The 23,649-nt window shown below is 38.6% G+C and overlaps 1 protein-coding gene across 2 annotated transcripts in view; it reads right to left on the bottom strand.

Moving 5' to 3' along the window:
- The window catches only part of LOC125227212, a 41,397-nt gene that overhangs the window by 3,773 nt on the left and 13,975 nt on the right, over positions 1–23,649 (bottom strand). For both annotated transcript variants that reach the window (XM_048131470.1, XM_048131471.1), the window contains exons 14-18: positions 20,204–20,383; positions 19,351–19,483; positions 4,229–4,320; positions 3,837–3,973; positions 839–996 (exon numbers count right to left, since the gene is read on the bottom strand). In XM_048131470.1, coding sequence (XP_047987427.1) covers positions 839–996; positions 3,837–3,973; positions 4,229–4,320; positions 19,351–19,483; positions 20,204–20,383 — 700 coding nt within the window. The remainder of the gene's footprint in view (positions 1–838; positions 997–3,836; positions 3,974–4,228; positions 4,321–19,350; positions 19,484–20,203; positions 20,384–23,649) is intronic.

The following is a 23,649-nucleotide window of genomic DNA, read 5'->3' as shown; positions in this document are numbered from 1 at the left end:
CGAGTATTAAAATAACAGGAATTCTCCGTGTGGACGGTGCCACAAGCATTATATGTAACTCTCGCGCCCGCGTCCATCACTTGTCGAAACTTAACGCGCATGCACAGTTGTCGCTGATATTTCATGTAATTTTACATTACACATCGATCCAGCTTCAGATGTTGCGAGTCTACGAAGCTAGAATTGATTTTGTAATACTTACCCACGCGTGTGGTGTAGCAACATACGCAGTGCAGATCGGTGGGCGCGTCGCGCGGCGCGTCTTCTAACGAGTGTGCACCGGCGCAGTATCCACTATGGCGCAGCATTGCTCTATACCACGAGTGCGAGCAGGATGGAGATAGCGGACCCTCTCACTCACCGACACGAGTAGTGTAGGAACACACGCAGTGCAGATCAGTGGGTGCGTCGCGCGGCGCGTCTTCCAGTGAGTGTGCACCGGCGCAGTATCCACTATGGCGCAGCATTGCTCTATACCACGAGTGAGAGCAGGATGGAGATAGCGGACCCTCTCACTCACCGACACGAGTAGTGAAGGAGCACACGCAGTGCAGATCAGTGGGTGCGTCGCGCGGCGCGTCTTCCAGTGAGTGTGCACCGGCGCAGTATCCACTATGGCGCAGCATTGCTCTATACCACGAGTGAGAGCAGGATGGAGATAGCGGACCCTCTCACTCACCGACACGAGTAGTGTAGGAACACACGCAGTGCAGATCAGTGGGTGCGTCGCGCGGCGCGTCTTCCAATGAGTGTGCACCGGCGCAGTATCCACTATGGCGCAGCATTGCTCTATACCACGAGTGAGAGCAGGATGGAGATAGCGGACCCTCTCACTCACCGACACGAGTAGTGTAGGAGCAGACGCAGTGCAGATCAGTGGGTGCGTCACGCGGCGCGTCTTCCAACGAGTGTGCACCGGCGCAGTATCCACTATGGCGGAGCATTGCTCGGTAGCACGATGACGTGAATGAGCACTTGGTGCAGGATGACGATCCACTGTAAAAAACGTTTCAATTATTTGTATTACAGTTCAAAATGTTCAATGGTATGAGAGCTTACACCAGAGCTGCAACGTATAGCCAACTTTATCCGTCATTTAACCGTTGATTTTGAAGTTGCCTACAAATTACCATTGTAAGCCAGTTATTCACTACTGTTATGTTTTGAGCATTTCTTTTCTTTTAGCCATTTTTTTTTTGTTTTTTTTTTTGGGAATTTTAGGTCAATTGTACTCAGAATCACGAGTACTTTCAATCTCACTGGGAGATTAAAAGTGTCCCAGAATTTCCATACATTTTTGTTACTTCCCTCTTTTGATACCCCATACAACATGTAAGGAAAATGGTAACAAAATAAGAAAACTTCGTATGGGACAATTTTAACTACTAGGATTGAAAAAGCTAGTGATTCTGAGTAGAAATAGCATTTTTTTTTTCAAAAAGATCACATTTTATAAAAGTGGCAAAAAAAAAAAAGAAATGCTCTTTTGCGTTTAACTGACAGCAATAATGTTCGGCACACTGGCAAGTGGCAACCCTTGTGCTCTAGTGTAATGGCCGCTGTACACATATGGCCAACGGTTCCACCAACCCTTTGTGAAACCCCTTGGCCAAGATAAGAGCCGCTGTTTACACATTGGCGAACCAATCACTTGGCATTGGCTCTTCATGAAAGATGGACGTGGAATGGAAAAGGCTAGGAAATTCTAGATCATAGACGTTGACAGAAAAATTTGATTAAAAAATAATAACTCCGTAGTAAAATTAAATTATTTGAAATATTAACAATTTTTTGAATATTATGATAAGAACATTTATCTTTTTTAGGAAATACATTAAACATTTGCAAGGTTATTTTATTTCCTAAAATCTACACTATTATTGACATAGATAAACTTATTATTTTCGTAAATATTTCACTACCGTCTTCTCTGACGGCTGACGACAGTGACGACCAACTGAATGAAGCGCCAACGTGTAAACGCAGTTGACCATTGGCGCCAAGATCCTTTGATGTGTGGACAAAAAACCGACACCAATCGGTTGGCCGGCAAGCGCAAGCGCCAACTGCCAACTTACGGCCAAGTAGCCCTCTACACACTTGGCCAAGGGGTTTGGTGGAACCGTTGGCCATGTGTGTACAGGGGCCATAAGGCCTGAGTGCACGCTCATATTGGGCATTCAGCGGGGCGTGCAACGGAGCGAGCGAGCGTGCGTACAAACTAGGGATGTCACGAATGTCGCATGTGTCACATTCGCGAATGCGAATGCGAATATTCAGAATGCGAATGTGCGAATGCGAATATCGCTGAATTTCATAAAAAACCAAAATAAAAACCAAGCAATCACCAACAACCCGCTAGGTAAAAATGCTTACTATTGGTCAAAATGCCGAGTACGAACTTCACGCCGTACGAATTTGAGCTATCTGCGCATGCGCGAGTCGACAGTCGACAAGTAGCAATTGGAGCGGCCGGCGCGGGCAAGGAACAAGCTGCGACTTGCACATATTCGCATTCGCAAAACATTCGCATCGTTTGAAGCGAATGCGAATGTCAATGCAAATGTTTAAAAGAATACGAATCTTTCGCATATGCGAATGCAAATATTCGTAACATCCCTCTACAAACTATGCAGCGCCGACTCAGGACACTTGTACGAGCTTCAATAGTTTGAAGGCGCGTCCCGATATACCGCGGCAAACTATCGATCATTGGCTCGCTCGAACGTGCCGCGCGACGAACCATTCACTGTCGGTTTTTGAACGCGCGGCAAAGGAGTGTTCGCGCGCAGTTGGGACGGATGTTTGTATATTTCAGTTGGCTCGCGCGGCGCAAACATGGACAATGAAAAGTGTCGTACTTTAATTAAATTATACGGTTCTAAACAGTATCTATGGAACAGTAAATGTAGTGAATATCGCAACAAATCAAAGTTTTGGTTTCTTGTGAATAATATGATAAATAATTATAAATGCAGCTGCTGCACGTTTATGACGTGGTGCGTCCATGGTTGGCGAGTACAAACCCGTCGAACATTGGATCGCTTGCCGCGCGAGGCTGCCGCGCTATAGTCCAAGATGGTGCCAAAAGTGGCTCGCGAGCCAAAACACAGATTTGCCGCGGTCGAACAATGCTCGCGCGGCAGCCGCGCTATTTTTGACGACCGGTCTGGCTCAGTCGGTAGTGACCCTGCCTGCTAAGCCGCGGTCCTGGGTTCGAATCCCGGTAAGGGCATTTATTTGTGTGATGAGCACTGATATTTGTTCCTGAGTCATGGATGTTTTCTATGTATATAAGTATGTATTTATCTATTTAAGTATGTATATCGTCGCTTAGCACCCATAGTACAAGCGTTGCTTAGTTTGGGGCTAAGTTGAACTGTGGAAGGTGTCCCCAATATTTAATATTTTATTTATTATTTATTATTATATCGAGACACGCCTTGATATGTGCGCCGCACTCGCCGTCCCGCTGCACGCCCAATATGAGGGTTCACTCAGGCCTTAGTGCGTTTTCACATTATCCGATCCGATATCGGAAGTCGGAAGGATTACAAAGGCAAAATCAAAGTTGGTGGCGTAAATATATGGGATATCGGTCAGACATCCGACATCGGATCGGATAATGTGAAAACGCACTGACACTTAGGCTTCGTTGTGAAATTGTGTACCTACATGTAAATAAAAACCCACCTACATGTAAATAAACGTTTTTCCAAAACGTTGTTACCTAGTTATACTCTCACTCAACATTCTGTAAATTTTTTTTGTTACATGTAAAATGCTAAAATCGTGCAATAAAGAATATTTACTTACTTAAAAAAAATAGTACTTACAGGAAATGCTTGTCGCTATCCAGAGCTGTGTCGCACTCGCGACAGATCATACCGTCAGGAAGAACCAGGGTTACGTCTTCGTATGTCGCGCTCATCGTATGGCTGGATGAATCTTTGACCGGTGGCCGCGCCTTGGTCTAAGGGAAAACGTACAGGTTATTGGTCTACTTTAGACTTCGGATTTGCACATATGGGATATGGTCACAATGTATCGTAACTTACATTGCGTCTTTTCATACTCGTATCCTTGCAGAGACAACTAAACTTAAGTAAAAGTTTAGTTGTCTCTCCAGTGAGATCTATAAAAAAGACGTGAGTAGAACGACAGTGATGAAAAGCTCTATAAAAAACCGAATCTATACAAAAATCGGTGGTTCTTGTATGTGTTTTACCTTAGGCTTGTTGATGAGATGCTCTTCGGAGCAGAGTGGAATGGCGTTCTCAACTGTGGTATGGTCGCGCACTTGATGTTCCTTCAACTGACCTGTAAACAAAAACGATATAAATGGCAGGTAAACGGATAAGTCATACAAAGAGGAATCTATTTTAATGTTTTGGCTACTACAATAACATCCGTTAAGGCTGGTTCACACACAAAGTTTGTGCATGAGTCGTGCTTTCAGCCATCCTTTACTTAAGACAATAAAATTAGGATGTTTGCGCGGACTAGATCTTGCCCGCCAACAGTGTTTAAGAGACCTGAGTTAGGAATAGGCTACTTACCTCCTAGTCAAATCAGCTTCTTTTTAAGAACTGTCAAAACGAATTTGAACAACTTGTTAATATGGAATTTATATGAAACTAGCTATTGCGCGCGGCTTCGCTCGCGTTAGAAATAGACAAAAAGTAGCCTATGTCACTCTCCATCCCTTCAACTATCTCCATTTAAAAAATCACGACAATTCGTCGTTCCGTTTTGCCGTGAAGGACGGACAAACAAACAGACACACACACTTCCAAATTTATAATATTAGTATGGATTGAATTGAGTGACGTCACGGTCAACTCAGTTACTTTATATATTTCTACCTGAGTTATTAAACAGAAATTGGTTTTAAAAATAACTTCTGTCCATGTTTTTCTTATAATTATCTGATGCTTTATTTGGTACATGGTACAAAATATTCTATTTTAACTACAGTCAAGTTCCCTATTAAAATGGCCGGAAACTTTAACTGTTCTCATACATAAGTGTCAGAATAGTTGCCACATGCAAAACCACGCATATACGGTGGCGCCCCTATTAACTACAACTCTATTTTGCCAGACTGTAATAGGCTACTCGCCTCCCAGTCAAATCAGCTTCTTTTTAAGAACTTTCAAAACGAATATGGACGATTTGCTAATATGGAATTAATATGAAATCGAATTGAGTGACGTCAAATACTATGTAAACTCTACGAGTTAAGAGGGGGTCGTACGAAATCCTCGAAAAGTGCATTCGGCGTTTAACAAATGCTGCTCACATTTCTAAATGAAATGAAATAAAATAAATGGAGTTATTATCTTAAAGAGTGTGTCTACAACTTTTGACTATTCAGAATCTCTAATTATTAAAGGTATAATAAATAAACCCACGCAAAGTTGACCTAAAATGAGAAAAACGTATGTCGCCGTTTAGTAAACTTTGTTAAAAAAATTCAATACTTTAGTTATAACATTAAGTGATTCTAAAAGCCAGATAAATGGACTAGAAGTTTTGAGGTTTTTTATATTTTTCCTCTCAAAGGCAACAAAGAAATTTTACCTTAAATTTAAACTATCGTAAAATTTCCATACATTCGCCATTGCTGTCAGAATTCTCCTTTCGATTAGATGCCGTGAGCGGCTCGTCGGAGGCAGACGTGTCGCCGGTCGCTCCGCGTTGACAATTAAATTTGACAAATATTTTGACAGAAAATAGTGTACGTACACGAAAAACCATACCAGTGTAAAACTGTGCTCAAAATAAATAGGGTAAATCAAATATGTCAGGTGGAGATCCAATCTCATTTAAAATTTAAAGGTGCATGGCTTGTGCATAAAAAATAAATAAAAATATATCACATTATCAAAGAAAATAACGAACACAACCGAATGAGTATAAATGATTTCATTCTAGTTCGGTTAAATTGAAAAAAGTTTAATGTTTTGTTTTACTCATTGGAATACATTTTCATTACGCTGGTATTAACAGTACGTCATTTTAAAAATATATATGACAGTACCTACGTCAAATTTTGTCAACCAAACTTCACAGGTTGTATGTAAACAATTACAATTTAATTTATTCATACATATTCAGATACGTATTAATCGATTCTTACTTAGAATAGAAAAAAGGGGAATGCGAGCGGGTATAGGTATAGTGCTTCTGGTTCAAATTTAATTGTGTATATAAAAAAATGACTCAATTTCATTAAAGATTTACTCTGTGCATACCGCGAACACGTAACCGTAAGTTGAAAACAATAATAATTATAAATCACCTAAATACATAGTTGTTTACAAAGCGCTTGTTTTGAATGGCACTTCTCCACTCAACTAAACCAAATATTCATGGAACACCAGCTGGTGACCAGCATAAATGACTATGAACAGCCGTGCAAAAATATCTGATTTTCTATAGTGGGCCATAACATAAGTATATGACGACATGTTCCCGGCAAAAATTTGTGATGCTCCGTGACCGGCAAAAACATCGTCTCTCTTTCTAGCGTCTCGCGAGCGTATAGCGTCGGGCCAACTGTATGGAAAAAGACGCCGCGTCAGCGCGGCTTAACCATACAGTTGGCCCGACGCTACGATCGCAAGACGGTAGATGTGGGAGGGTCCTTATCCGCATACATATCTGATCGGGTCGCTTAAAAATATTTGATTCTTTATAAAAACCTAAATTACACTTTCACCCGCATAAATATCTATCCATTGTTAAAGCAAATATATATTATATCTTACGGGCTAGAAATCATTAATATGTAATTAAAGTGCAATAATAAACCCTACCTGGTTGCCTTACAGCCGTAAATTGTATGAGGTGATTTGACAGTTCACGAAAACGAGCCTTTATACAAGCTTTTATTCAACTTGCCTTGTTAGTAGGTATGTTAGTTTGAGTCAAAACGTAGAAGCTAAATTTGACCCACTTTCCGGTTTCCAATTGAGCTGAAATTTTGCACACCTATGTAAATCAAGTGACAATGCAATATTATGGTATCATGGAGCTAATCTGATGATGGAGCAGAAAGGTGATCATAGGAACTCTGTTATGAAACGTCGTATACCCATTGAGTCAGGGGTTTTTAAAAATGTCTCGGAGAGCAATAATAGTTATTTGTTTTACAAGGGGGCAAAGTAGTTGTTTAACCGCACGTGCCAATATTGATACCTGAGCAAGCGAAAGATTCCAATATTGAACCGCGAGCGTAGCGAGTGGTTCATAAAGTGGAATCTTGAGCGTTGCGAGGGTATCAAGGCACGAAGGTTAAACAAACTTTGCCACCGAGTGAAACACAAAATTTTTCACCACACCAACACGAACAAAATACTGACTATAAAACATCAAAACAAATCAAATTCATCAATTTATTCAATATTTTTGATTCAAAATCATCATTTATAGGGTAAAATCTAGCAGACATATTAAGACATCGGGTTAAAATTTGCATGAAATTACTTTGCCCCCTTGTGGATAAAATGCAATTTTGCTATCTGTTTTCGAATAGCAAAGAATGCCTTTACCAGTTGGTGTGGTGAAAATATTTTTTTTGCAAAAAAACTTATTATAAATTGGGAGGTGTAATTTTTAGGGTTCCGTAGTCAACTAGGAACCCTTATAGTTTCGCCATGTCTGTCTGTCCGTCCGTCCGTCCGTCCGTCCGTCCGTCCGTCCGTCCGCGGATAATCTCAGTAACCGTCAGCACTAGAAAGCTGAAATTTGGTACCAATATGTATATCAATCACGCCAACAAAGTGCAAAAATAAAAAATGGAAAAAAATGTTTTATTAGGGTACCCCCCCCTACATGTAAAGTGGGGGCTGATTTTTTTTTTTTCATTCCAACCCCAATGTGTGATATATTATTGGATAGGTAGTTAAAAATGAATAAGAGTTTAATAAGATCGTTTTTTGATAATATTAATATTTTCGGAAATAATCGCTCCCAAAGGAAAAAAAAGTGCGTCCCCCCCCCTCTAACTTTTGAACCATATGTTTAAAAAATATGAAAAAAATCACATAAGTAGAACTTTATAAAGACTTTCTAGGAAAATTATTTTGAACTTGATAGATTCAGTAGTTTTTGAGAAAAATACGGAAAACTACGGAACCCTACACTGAGCGTGGCCCGACACGCTCTTGGCCGGTTTTTATTATCTCTTACATAGCATTAAGACGAAAAATCGACCAAGAGCGCGTCAATGTAGGGTTTCGTAGTTTCCGAGATTTTACATAATGACAATTTTTAGGGTTCCGTAGTCAACTAGGAACCCTTATAGTTTCGCCATGTCTGTCTGTCTGTCCGTCCGTCCGTCCGTCCTAGGGTTGTAAAAAAACGGTTTTTTTTCTGGCTTGAAAAAAAAAACATGAAAAAAAACCGTGAAAAAAAACAGTTTTTTTTCTGGAGTATGTTTTTTTTCTAAAGTACGAAATCTCAAAATTTGCAAAGTAGTTAATACTTTTATACGGTTTTTTAGACTTAATGTTAATTATTAACCCTTAATTGGACAGTGTGCGCTGTGGCGAACATACCTTTCAAAAAAATCTACTGGTCACATTTTCATCTTTGTTTATATTTCTTTCGACTCAAATTGTAGCTTTGTATTGTTTTAATTGGTAGAAAATTAATTCATTACTGTCACAGTATTCGTATGTCAGTAGTGCACGCAAAATCGCGGCAAGACGGCAACCGCGAAGTATCATCAAGTTATTTAGGACATTATATTAGATTTTTATGGTGTCACATTAATAAAAACGACATTTATCGGTTACCAATGAGGTAATTAATCGTACTAAAGAGTTTCTAGTTTAGTGTAAGTCTTAATTTAGTGACAGTGACACTTAAAAAGTCATGTTCGTGGTACCGAACACTGCCATCTTCACAGTGAAATAGTAGGTTTGTTGCATGTTCGGTGTGGCGAACACCGCCAGCTACGCAGTGTTTGAATTCCAGGGTTGCATGTTCGGTGTGACGAACATTGCCAACTAATCGGTGGACCTTATACCAAAATATTTATTTCACAAAAGAGCACAAAAGTAAATTTAATTACATTAATATGACGTCTTAATAAAAAAAAATGAATAGCTAACTCTAACCTAATTACGCACATCCCGATGCAAAAGTACCTACCCGTGTTCTTGCTGCTTTACCGTGTTGAACCGCGATGGATCTGCATCAGGAAGGTCCTACAGCGAAGATTCAGACCCCTTTTCCTCATGAGTCTTCCCACTTCCCCAAAAATACTTTCTAAGAGTAGATTCATCCATCATCATTCATTCAAGTAAAAAATTCTCAATACTCTCATCCGAGGTTTGCTTCACTCAAAGTGTAGTTAGGCGCGTGCACTTTTTGCCCTCGGTGTCAATAAGTCCAATGGGCCTGATGGTATTCCAACTATTGTGCTGACAACGTGCGCTGCGGAGCTTACCCTAGTTTTAATTCGGGTTTTTTGGCATTCATACTGCTCAGGTAAATGCTCGTGATCTTGAAAGACTGCTTGAGTCCATCCAACCTCAAAGAAGGGTGATCGCACAAACCCTGCACACTGTCGGCCCATTGGGGCCCAGATGAGAGAACCTCTCTTCTCTCCAAGGCAATGAAGTAAGTGGATAACCAGCTTTTGGCGTACCTGAAGAACATCAGATTATAGTGGCCGGCAATACGGCTTCCGCCATGGTCGTGGCGCTGGTGATCTTTTGGTATACTTATAGTTGGGCCACCGCCATTGAGAACAAGGGAGATGTACTGGCAGTTAGCCTAGATATCGCTACCTAAGGTTTTTGATAGAGTTTATCATAAGACGCATCTCCCCAAGCTATTCGTACGGGCTCCCAGAGAGGCTTTGCACGTGGGTCACCAGCTTTCTACCTGGGCGAAGCATTTCAGTTTTCATCGACGATCAATACTCAGAAATCCGGCCCATTAACGGAGGTGTACCCCAAGGATCTATCCTATCACCGACCCTGTTCATCCTTCATATCTATGATAAGCTAGAAACTAGCAATATTTATTGCTATGCGGATGACAGCACAGGTGATAGCCAGTACACAGGTCGTGCAAATGCCTATCGTGAGCAGGTTTTAGAAAGCAGAATGCAACTTGTATCTCAAATCGATGCCTCTCTTGAGCAGGTATCCGAGTGGAGTAAACATAATCTCGTCTAGTTGGACCCCAGTAAGAAGTTTTGCACATTCTCCGCATATAAAACCCCATTTGACATAACATAGCGCCTAAATTCCAGGACATTCCCCTTACCGTCTCCAAGAGTACCGGGATATTCGGTGTCAACATTACGAAGGAGGTCTAGTTTCGGGGTCACAAAGTACAAAAAGGGCACACAAAGTGCAGACAATACTTTTATGTTAATTTTCTACGAAAAATTTGTATGTTTCTTAACATTTATGTAGCAAATTATTTCACACTTTTAATTCTTGATTAGCTGGCAGTGTTCGCCACACCGAACATAATTTTCCTGAAAAACTGAAAGATTATGATTTTTTTCATTATTTTTTCGGAGCTCCTTATCTAAATATATAAAAGAAGAAGCTGACTGACTGACTGACATATCAACGCACAGCCGAAACCGCTGGTCCTAGAGATTTCAAATTTGGCACGTAGGTTCCTTATATAGTGTAGAGGAGCACTAAGAAAGGATTTTCCAAAATTCATCTCCTAAGGGGGTCAAATGGGGGTTCAAAGTTTGTATGGGGAAACAAGATTAGTTTGACTATTTTATTCGAAACTTCACAGGAAGATTCATTAAGACATATGACTGAATACGTGTTTCAGGTTTTTTGAAAATTTAACCCCTAAAAGGGTGAAAAGGGGGTGATAAAGTCAAAAAATCAATATGGGTATCGTTTTTATGGTTTATCGGGTCGCTGATCACGATAAATACAACGTTTTTAAAATCTAACGAGGCGGAAGTGAAATACCTTCTCCCCTGTTGTGGTGCAATGGGGTTTAAATATCAAAAAAATATATTGACTGACTGACTGACATATCAACACACAGCCGAAACCGCTGGTCCTAGAGATTTCAAATTTGGCACGTAGGTTCCTTATATAGTGTAGAGGAGCACTAAGAAAGGATTTTCCAAAATTCACCTCCTAAGGAAGTCAAATGGGGGTTCAAAGTTTGTATGGGGAAACAAGATTAGTTTGACTATTTTATTCGAAACTTCACAGGAAGATTCCTTAAGACATATGACTGAATACGTGTTTCAGGTTTTTTGAAAATTTAACCCCTAAAAGGGTGAAAAGGGGGTGATAAAGTCAAAAAATCAATATGGGTATCGTTTTTATGGTTTATCGGGTCGCTGATCACGATAAATACAACGTTTTTTAAAATCTAACGAGGCGGAAGTGAAATACCTTCTCCCCTGTTGTGGTGCAATGGGGTTTAAATATATAAAAGAAGATATTGACTGACTGATTGACATATCAACACACAGCCGAAACCGCTGGTCCTAGAGATTTCAAATTTGGCACATAGGTTCCTTATATGGCGTAGAGGAGCACTAAGAAAGGATTTTTCAAAATTCTCCTCTTAAAAGGGTGAAATGGGGGTTCAAAGTTTGTATGGGGAAACAAGATTAGTTTGACTATTTTATTCGAAACTTCACAGGAGGATTCCTAAAGACATATGACTAAATACATGTTTCAGGTTTTTTGAAAATTTGACCCCTAAAGGGGTGCAAAGGGGGTAAAGTCAAAAACACAATATGGGTATCGTTTTTATGGTTTATCGGGTCGCTGATCACGATAAATACAACGGTTTTTAAATCTAATGAGGTGGAAAAGAAATTTTCTCCCCTGTTATTGTGCAATGGGGTTAAAATATCCAAAATAGCCATAAGTATAGCTTTAGTTTTTATCTTTACTTCTGGTTCAAGAGATTTCAAATTGACACGGAAGTTCCTTAGAGGAGCACTAAGAAAGAATTTTTCAAAGTTCACCTCCTAGCATGATAATTTAACAGGGGCAAGGACAGGGACAGGGCCAGGGACAGGGACAGGGACAGGGACAGGGACAGGGACAGGGACAGGGACAGGGACAGGGACAGGGACAGGGACAGAGACAGGGACAGGGTCAGGGACAGGGACAGCAGGAACGGGATAGGGTTAGGGATAGGGATATGGATAGGGATAGGCATAGGCATTGGGATTGGGATTGGGATAGGGATAGGGATAGGGTTAGGGATAGGGATAGGGATAGGGATAGGGATTGGAATTGGGATTGGGATTGGGATTGGGATTGGGATTGGGATTGGGATAGGGATAGGGATAGGGATACGGATAGGGATAGGGATAGGGTTAGGGTTAGGGATAGGCATTGGGATTGGGATTGGGATAGGGATAGGGATAGGGATAGGGATAGGGATAGGGATAGGGATTGGGATAGGGATAGGGATAGGGATAGGGATATGGATAGGGATAGGGATAGGGATATGGATAGGGATAGGGATAGGGATAGGGATAGGGATATGGATAGGGATAGGGATAGGGATAGGGATTGGGATAAGGATAGGGGTAGGGTTAGGGGTAGGGGTAGGGGGGGTAGGGGTGGGGATAGGGATCGGGATCGGGATCGGGATAGGGATTGGGATAGAAATAGGGATAAAAATAGGGAACGGGGACGGGGATAGGGATAGGGGAGGGACGGGGACAGGGACGAAACGGGGACGGGGACAAAGATAGAGATAGGGACGGGGATAAGAATAGGGATTGGGGTCGGAATAATCGGTCGGCAATCGATATTTAGGCAGTGTAAAATGCAGGTGGCCCAGTGGGAAGGTATTAGTAAGTAGGCATCGGCGAGTATCCTGCATCCGTAAACTATTACATTCAATGTGCTGTAAGAAGATCGTTGTTTGCTTGCCTTTTATATGTTTACGTTTGCAATAAGTATAAGCAAAATGGAAAAAATTGTAAGCGATAATGCAAGGAAGTACTTTTTACCCTACCGACCATAGCGTCGAGATACTGGCTATGTGGGTTGTATGAAGTTTCCCCAGTATAAATATTTATATAGGTAAAATACATACATATTCGCACCTACGCTGTGGTCGCTGTGTAACAATTCCACATCATTGCAAGAATTTCTTTTAAAACAATATTAATATGTGTAAGGTACAGTCAGCCAAAACCGGACCGGGCAGTTACAATGGCCCTCCAGTCGAGAATTGCCCCGCTTTACCTTAATCGAAATAATCGCGGACAGATGTACCTACAAAGAAACCGTAAACGTTTCAATAAGAATACTTTTATTACGCGGGCGAAGCCGCGGGTAAAAGCTAGTGACCCATAAAAATAGTATTCAACAAAAAAAAACGGTATTTTTAATCTTTCTATGTCTGCCAAATTAAGGGTTAAACGAATTTAATCAAATAACTTTAATTTCTGGTCTTATAAAAGTAACATTTACGAAATCTGTAGTTTGTAGTTATCACTATTTACTGTTGGCAACACTACCGCCTCTCCACGCTACACGCCGCATCGGGGATTCCCCAATAAACGTTTGTATACTGAATTAAAATGTACGTTATTGTTATTGAAACACGTTACAACTCACGAAAAACCGTTATTGTCGTATTATTTGTTTATCTGAAAAAAAAACCATATTTAGAAAAAAAACCAAGGTGCTCGGTTTTTTTTCATGTTTTTTTTCATAATTCTGAAAAAAAAACATTTGGTTTTTTTTCTATTTACAACCCTAGTCCGTCCGTCCGCGGATAATCTCAGTAACCGTAAGCACTAGAAAGCTGAAATTTGGTACCAATATGTATATCAATCACGCCAACAAAGTGCAAAAATAAAAAATGAAAAAAAATGTTTTATTAGGGTGGGGGCTGAGATTTTTTTTAATTCCAACCCCAACGTGTGATATATTGTTGGATAAGTATTTAAAAATGAAAAAGGGTTTACTAAGATCGTTTTTTGATAATATTAATAGTTTCGGAAATAATCGCTTGTAAAGGAAAAAAAAGTGCGTCCCCCCCCCCTCTAACTTTTGAACCCTACGTTCAAAAAATATGAAAAAAATCACAATAGTAGAACTTTATAAAAACTTTCTAGGAAAATTGTTTTGAACTTGATAGGTTCAGTATTAGTTTTTGAGAAAAATACGGAAAACTACGGAACCCTACACTGAGCGTGGCCCGACACGCTCTTGGCCGGTTTTTTTTTTTAAATTATAAATGGGCTTACTCTTGACCACAGACTAGCCAAAGGCAAAGACGTGGCCTACGATGGAGTGAGCTCGCCCGGAAGATGCCTGTTCACTCTTGACAATTTAATAAATACCGTAATTTGGGGTGAAAAGGGTTCCGGGGGTATATAATGTTATTATATTTCTTGACATATTCCTTCTATTTTCCGCAATCAAAGTAGGAAAATAATATATTATGTTTTTTTTTTATTATTATTATTGGTATTTAGGACAACAGCCGTAAATATTCAACTTACATAGGTATTTTTACATAGTCTTAGGCCAATAACAGTTATCTGTTGAATGAAAAGTATTATACACAATATGTTACTAAAAAAAAATGTGTTACATATTTAAAATTACAGTGAAAATGTGCAAGCCACACATTTTTATTTACAGTTTCATGTCTGTCAAAGTTGACGTTCAAATTTATTGGATTTTTACTCATTTTAATCGTTCATTATCCTTTTGAATGTGTATACACTTCTAAAGTTTATGTATAACAGAAAATCATAAGACATATTTTCATTTTTATAATGGTTTTCATGAAGAAAGCGATGCAACTGTGTTGGGGAATTTTTACGGGATGAATAAATATCCGCGGCCTGAGGGTGAATGGGATCAGGAATGGGGGAATCGGGTCGCAAAGGGGTGAATAGGTTTACGAAGGGGCTGATTAGGGTCGGAAGAGGGGTGAATTGGGATGTGTGGTCAATGATTGTCACATTGTATACAATAACTTACCTAAAGTGGTATTTTTATGAATGACCTCTCTGTATATGGACGCAATTTATACGTCAATGTATTGCTTCGTAGTTAGACTAGATACAAGAAATTAACACTTAGAAATGTTAATCACACTTCTGTCTACCTCCACGTTTCTACTTAAGTCCGCAAAAATCACCCATGGTTGCTATAATATAGACGGATTACTTTAAAATAAAAATCATAAGTATGAAACTATACAACTAGGGAAGAAATAAAATTATTTTATTGAATCATTTTTGATTTGTTCTTTTTCAAGTTTATATAAATAATACATTTTCAATTCGCTCAAAGGTTGGAAGAGATCCCTTATAGGGATAAGTTCGCCTTTGTACATCATAACTATACTGTATTTTTATGTCCTAACTTGTCTTATGTACAATAAAGTGTTCACATACATACATACATATATTGAAATAGATATCATACACGAAAGAAAAAACGACAAGGCCCACGGTGGCTGAGCCGGGAATCGAATCCGGGTCTTCAGCTTACGCAGCTAACGTTATTACCACTAGGCCACCAGGCCAGGTTAAAAAAACCGGCCAGATGAGAATTTATTTTCGCACAATTGTAAAACTAAATTATTTTTACTAGTTACCTCCAAAATACCAAATAAAATTGGGCTACATAGTACATCGTTTTCTGAAGATTTTGGGTTCATGGGGTCGGAACGGGTATAACTAACGTAATTTATGGTGAATTGGGCCAAAACCGACTTTTGAACGTCGATAGCCGTTTTTTTATATGTGCCATGCTAATTTTTTACACAAAAAAATCTTCCGGCAGTGTGAACTTCGGTTTGTCTTTGAAAATATGTCGTTTTATTTAGTAATTTTCGCTCACCCTAACGTTGGAGTGAATAGGGTCGGGAAGGGGTGAATAGGGAAAAGGGTTGACTCTTTCGGATTGCGAACAAAATATGACCTGTCACGAGCGTATTATATTTATTTTACCAAAAAATAAGGATTAAATATGTTATGAGTGGTCGGTAATGAAATCTACACATATTATGATAACCCTTAACCAACCTTTATAGTTAGATGGTGCTCTGACGCGGTGAATAAGTAAGTATGGTCGTGGGCAGTGCGGATAACGTGTCAAAATATAAGCATAGTTTATTGCTATTTTTCATGTTTAAATAAACTTATAAACTAACGTAGTGGGTATTAAAGTAAAAGGTTCACAGTGAATATTAGGTTGCCAGAAATGTGTTTAGCTATACCATTGTATTGAATTTTGTATCATAAAGTCAAACTAGGTATTTACTACTAAGTAATGATTTACTCTGTGGGGTGTCTTTGATCACTTGCATGGGGTAACATTGACCATAATGACACATAGTTAATTATTGTCTGATTTTGTCACGGTACTTGTTGAGGCTGATAATTTGATCGCTTCTTGTGATAAATATTGAAATAATTGCAAAAAAAGTTGGTTTTTCGAAGATGTTAATTTTTATTCTTGATCAAAGTAACCCCAAAATAGCGTTAAAGAGTTGTAATATTTGACTGCGAACCATTTTTTTTTATCTTTTCTTGACATAAAATACTTTTGTAAGGGATTACATTCGATTATCATTAAAAAAAATATATAGTGTATCAAAGTAACCCCAATGTCAGTTTATGTTTGATCACATCGTTTTTTTTCTGCGTACATTATTTTATTTATTTATTTATTTATTTATTCCTTATTGCACATAAAAAAATAAGTACAAATGGTGGACATAATGCCTTAAGGCATTCTCTACCAGTCAACCACTGGGTTAAAAAGAAACATTTCATACGTGCAGGCATTGTGACAGAAAACAATAATCCTGATATCACTTATTTTGTTACCTTGTTAGCTTTTTAGCAGGAAAAGACTGAAAAAGTTGATGGTCCCATTTTTTTTCTTCCTTAGTTACGTTACGTTTAAATTCCCAAATTGGTCAATGTAACCCCAGTTTACGGTAGACACCGTCAACCTATTCTAATAATTCTCTTTTTATTTGAAAGAAAATTCGTTACGATAATATGTATATAAAATATGCAATCTAAGATAAAAAATGCTTTTCATATAGTTACAAACTTAGTTCAGATTTTTTTTGTACAACTTTTAAAAATTGTTCTACCTATCAAGTTCAAAATAATTTTCCTAGAAAGTCTTTTTTCTACTCCCGAACTATTATTCGTCATTTACAGGGTCGTGCATAGATCTTTAAAACCCTACATAAAAGTCTATTCCTCAAAGCCAGTGTCCGCCGGCTTTCCGCACATGCGCGCAGTATCGAAAAAACTGAAAACGCATTGTTTGGCTCTGTAACCATGGCAACGCCTTATAACGATACGGCGCGCGTGCGCGGGAAGGCTTTGGGCAGCTGAGCTGACAGTGCAAACCTTTGCGTCAAAATACAGGAAACAGTGTGAATTTCACGAAAGTTATTCGAGAAACCTATTAAAAACTAAGTGCATGGTCGTAGAAAAAGTATTGTATGCAACGGTGTTTAACTGAGTCAAAAAATACTCGTGGCGTCTTAATAACAATTTTCGGCTTCGCCTCAAATTGTTACCCACGCCACTCGTCTTTTTTGATCTCCTTTAAACGCCTGTTGCATAAAATACTATTTAAAGTTCTGCTTTTGAGATTTTTTCATATTTGAGAAAACAGCCCTTATGGCCTGAAATACGGCATACGGCAGTGATATTGACATTGACATATGCTTTTTCGTATTTTGATGGTATTTTGACTGCACTGTATTTTTTGCCATGCTAATTTGAACCTTATCTCTAAGCGATGTTTTTTAATTTTCAGTTACATCACAGATGTGTATGACATGACATCTAGGTATTTTTCCATTTAAAAGAAACTACAAGGGGCTTTACAGACGTGGCGACTGCAACTGGTACAGGGCCTAAGCCATAATTTAAAATTATATTGTGACTTTTATATGTATTTGTGGTTTATTTAATACTAAGTATGAGTTTCAACATTTTCAACTCAAGGAACTGAAATTAAGAGAAGGGACTCGGAAATTGGGTAAGATCAAGAGTCTGATGCAGATGCCGATGGCAGTATTGGATAAGATAAGATATGCGTCGATATTCCCTGTCTTTCTTTGTGTCTCTGACATGACTGCTGCTAGCTGTACTCTATTCATTAGGTTTTTATTTTATACACATACTTTATTTTTGTATCAAAATAAATGATAAATTGATAAAAAACCTAACGACCAAAAAGAATAAAGTACCTATCTGTTAGTCTTTAATACACCCCGCATATACGTAATGTGCACAGCACAGGCCTCCGAAGACCGGCAGGGCAATCATGGTCGCGCGATAAATGGTATAACATCGGGCCGTCCCTATCGCACTTACAAATAGTGTGATAGGGCTGATGGTTTATCATTTATCACGCGACCATAATTGTCTGCCTGGAGGTATCGGCCTTTAGCCCTTCACACACGTCTTTGAATAATGTTTGCGGGGATAGGCAGGCTGACGATTTTTAATCTAAGTATAGAAAAGTAACGCAAAATGAAGTGCAAAGTAATTTGAAATACACCTAGATAAACAATCAATTGAATAAGGAACGTTATCTACATATTTAGGTAAATTTAAGTCACATGAGACATGAACAGAGAAGGAAAGCTAGATGATGCGTATTTTTTCTCTGTCTTCTTGTATGCTACCTTTTTTACAGTTTTAATTTCTCAAAGGAGGTCAGTAGTTGACTACAAACTCAAAATAACACTCTTAAAAAAAATTAAGGGTCACTGACCTTTCACAGTAAATTGAGGTAGTGTGAGTGAAGGGTGTTTGTGTGTGTAATGGGGTAATTTGACAGATTCTGAAAATTCTCCCTGCTCTACCCCCTCTTAATACGTGCAGCTCGGTGCCAAAGTTGGCAACAGGCACACTAGCGCTCCTAGCGGCATGAGTTGATCAAAATAGTTTAATTTCATACAGCATAAAATTAAAAAATATTACAAATTCTTATTTTTTTGTTTTATTCCGTCTAAAAATGTTAAAGTAGATCAAGTAATAGCATTTTCTATTTTAATTTACTCAAATAAAAGTCTGAACAACTACTTTGATCAACTCGAACCGCTAGATGGCGCTAGTAAAATTGTTGCCGCTCAATTGTATGGGAAACGTCAGAAGCTGCACGTATTATAGTATATAGTATTTGGTGACGTCACGGTCAATTCAGTTACTTTACATATTTCTACCTGAGTTATTAAATAGAAATTCGATTAAAAATAACTTCTATCAATGGTTTTCTAATAATTATCTGATACTTTATTTCATGCATGGTATAAAATATTTTATTTTAAGAACAGTCAAGTTCCCTATTGCCAACTTACCAAGATGCACAAATTTGAGCACGCAGCGGTTACAGCGTATCTCCAACTCTTTGTCTTGGTGCTGCTGCAGATGGTCAAGGAACAGAAGGATGTTGGCGGTCAGCTCGTGATCATCGGCGTACACTTGAATCACCTGCGTTATACAAAATTTTAATATAATATTCAATTATGTAATGCTTAAAACACATACAGCAGGAAGAACTCCCCACTTTCTACGCTTTTGACATAGTAATGTAGCAGAGTGGCATAAGCTTATGCCAAATCTATCACAACCAACATAAAAAAAAATTAAAAAACCACCCCATTGAGGACCGATTTTCATCAAACATGGCTCCCACTAATTCACCTTTCAAACAAAAAAAAAACGAAATCTAAATCGGTTCATCCGTTCGAAAGCTATGATGCCGCAGACAGAGACTGACGGTAAGCGATCACCGCCGCCCATGGACACCCGAAACACCAGAGGTGTTGGAGGTGCGTTTCCGGCCTTTAAGATGGGTGTACGCTCTTTTCTTGAAGATTTGAAGGTCGTATCGGTCCGGAAATACCGCAGGCGACAATTCATTCCTCAGTTTAGCTGTGCGGGGCAGGAAGTTTCTGGAGAAACGCACAGTTGAGGACTGCCAGCCATCTAAATGATGGCGATGGAAATGTTGTCGCGTAGGGCAATGGCGGAAAGAAGCGGCCTGCTATTTTATCATTTATCGCGCGACCATAATTGCCTGCCTGGAGACAGTGAGGATACTTTACGAAAGGGTGCTTCGCATGCTTCTTACGCTGCTACAACGCCGCAAGCGTCAGTTATAGATTAGTTCATAGGATGAATGCGTCTGAATGTGTCATGTTATCTGACCTTGAGACAGTGCGGGCACTGAACGGAGTGGTGCTTGGCGTGCTTGGTGCGGTAGTGGTCGGCGAGGCGACGCTGCGACGATGCGCGATAGTCGCACGCATCACAGTTGTACGGCAGCTCGAGGGGCAAGTGCGTCTTCTGCATGTGCGTGGCGAGGGTAAGGACGGCTGCGAACCGGACCTGATGGAAATAAATACAATTTTCGTTAAGAAAACAATTGAAAGTAACATGTATTTACTCCGTAATTTGTTGCTCTATTAAAAACGTAATAGTTATTATAACATGGACATGGATGGAGTTGTAGCATCGACATTGTTATTACCAAAGACATATGTAACTCCGTATAGACGGATAAAGTCTAAAAAAAAAAACGTACCTCAAAGCCCTAGAGAAAACGGTACCGTGGCCTAGGCCTTACACCTTTGGGGAACGCTCGGCTAGATGAAGCTAATATTCATATTTGATATTTTAACACATATTATCAAGCTAAGAATATGGGCCAAATTGTCAAAACTGAGGTTCAAAAGTTCTAAGCCTGTGTCAAGAGATGGCAGTCTATGCACTGTGATTACACATTTTACTTAGTAGGTGTTCAAAGTGACCACCGTCTTTTTCAATACAATATTCAACACGTCTAGGTAACGAACGAACGTCTAGATAACACCGTTGAATCGTCTAGGTAACGATTCAACGGTGTTATAGCTATTTTTGTACACTGTTGTAAAGATGAAGTGAACTTGCTGAATATTGTAACGGTGGTCACTTTGAACACCTACTATGATAAATTAAAGTATGTGAAAAAAATGTATTTTATTCATTTTAGACATTATGTTTCTTAGAGATATTTACTGCTTAAGACCTACACAAACGATATCTGAATAGAAATAGTGTAAGTTTATTTTTTCAAAACAACCGGGTTCGATTCCCCAGCTGGGTACACTTTTTTTTTTAATTGTATGAATGCAGTTTTTCTTTTTATCAAAATCGGTGACATGGTTCCTAAGAACAAATCTTCGTATGTCTTACAGTTTCAGACTTTCCCATACTGACCGATTTGAATGGGCCACCCTGTATAATACTCGATCCTCTTTGGTGGCTCTTTGGTTTGTATTACAAAAACAAAGATCAAAACTAACCTCACAGAGTAAACACGTTAGGAGACTTTTTTTGCCCAGAGAATAAGTTTGGCGATTCAGAGGGGGAATGTAGCCAGCATATTGGGGGGTTTCCCGGAGGGAGATGAATTGGGAGAAGTTTTTTATATATAGTTTTTAGTTTTAGTTTGTTTTGTGTGGTTTTATGTTTAGTTGTAAATCTTAGTAAGTTAGTTAATTTTAAGATTTCGTGTGTCCGTCTTTAGAATAAGATTTATTATTAAGAGCCCGTCACGATGGGTAAAAATTCAGTATCTGTCAAATTACCCCATTTACACACACTAACGCACGTCACACTCACCAACATACTTTTCGCACACTACCGCAATTTACTGGAAGAGGTCAGTGACCTAAGTGAGAGGAACTTAAGACAGGTCTATAGTTTCACTGAAGATCAGTTGTAACGTTAAAATCCCATCAAAACCAAAAAAGGGAAATATGAGCCAAGTTCAATATTATATATGCCTTGGTTGTTGGCGTCAACGACAAAAGCAGTGAGATCTAAACGGGTGCCAAGTTCAATGGCAGTCCTCAAAATGTTTTATGACAATTGATGACATAAAATATCATTTCTTATAACTTTTATAATAGAATAGAATATAATTAATTTATTCGTTAACACACACACAAAATAAACGTTACAAATAATAAGACATAAACAAGAAGGAGATCCAACGAAATGGTCTAATCTTCCGATCAGACCATCCGGTGAAACAATCACGACAGGCACATAATATGTACATACATACATACAATCACGCCTGTATCCCGTAAAGGGGTAGGCAGAGCACATGAAACTAATAAAGCTTCAGTGCCACTCTTAGCAAATAAGGGGTTGAAAGAAAACGAAACTGTGACATAATATGTATGTCACAAATATCAATATAAGAGCCAAATTTAAGACGTTTATGTGAAATAGTTTTTGTGGTGAGGACGCCCATAGAGGCTCCAAATATTTCGTGTAATATTACACACGATGTTGTCTGCCAGTTCGGTTACTTGAACTTGGCTTGACACGCTGCCGCGTGTTTAGATTGCGGACAGTGTCAATTTAGTGTTACCATCTCACACGAATTGACTCCGATTATTTTTCAAAATAAATTTGTGCAAACACCATATAAAATCAAAACAACTCTGGTGTAAAAAACAGTGCTTCGTTTATTCTAATTATAAATGGTTAAAAAACCCTTTTCCGAATGAATTAAAATAATTCACTGTTCCTGATCGGTTTAGCCATTATAACATCCGTTATAAATGCACTGAGACAAAGGTTGAGGTTATGTATGAACAGAGGTTGACAGTCAGTTTACATGTAAAATTGTTGCCATATATAGAATTCTTCATTAAAATAATAATTTTCAAAATTTAGTTAAAGTTGTCTGAATCTAAGGTTACGTGCCCCGTGTGCAAACACCATTTAAAAATTATATTGAACGCAAGAAGGTAAGTCATACAGAACAATTTTGTGATAAGATAATATATTATTACAATTAATAATTTCGCCATTTACGTAAATAATCGTTTATAGAATATAATTATAATGATTAGTTCTGTTAGTTTTTTCATACGCCACACTGAATGTCTCTTCGCGATAGAGAATGTTACACACACTGACTCACTAAATAATGTGACCAGTATAATGAAAATTAAGTCCAACGAATTAAAATTAATTTTAAAACTCTTTCATTTTAATAAAGTTTAGAAGACAAAAAATACCTATATTTCTTATCATTGTATTAAAGTTACATATATTTTTTTATTTCTCAACAATAATAAGTAGTAAACAACACAAAAAAAAACGATTTTAAACTGAGACTCTTTTAGACGTGACGATATTTATTTACCTTATTACTTTTGAATACATTCATAGCACTGGCAATCTTTTTGTATCCGTATATGATTTCCAGTGTCAAAAACAAATGTCATTGGAGCAAATTTGGCGACACGTCCACTCCGAACGAGCCCGATCGGGCGTCTGACTCAATAGAATCTGTTCGCAGTTTTGACGTTTGTATGGAAAATTTACGAAAGTTTATATTCAACCACAGATGTCATATATACCATAGATCAAGCAAACGTATCTACTTAGCGTGTCAAATGAACTCAGTGAAATCCACTGAGTTGTCCGTCTTTAATCGCAGCTTGCAGCTTTCGGGCGTCAATTTTTGTAAGTTGAAGTCAATCAAAACATAAAAAATGCCTCGTTACGTGATATTCAATTGCAACAACACAAAAATTATGAACAATCAAGAGCCTGAGACATATTTAAAATTACAGGCAAGAAACAACTTC

Source organism: Leguminivora glycinivorella, chromosome 6, assembly GCF_023078275.1.
Source record: "Leguminivora glycinivorella isolate SPB_JAAS2020 chromosome 6, LegGlyc_1.1, whole genome shotgun sequence".
Classification (NCBI taxonomy): Eukaryota; Metazoa; Arthropoda; class Insecta; order Lepidoptera; family Tortricidae; genus Leguminivora; species Leguminivora glycinivorella.
Note: the sequence above shows the minus strand (reverse complement) of the source record. Positions and strands in the feature narration are given on the sequence as shown.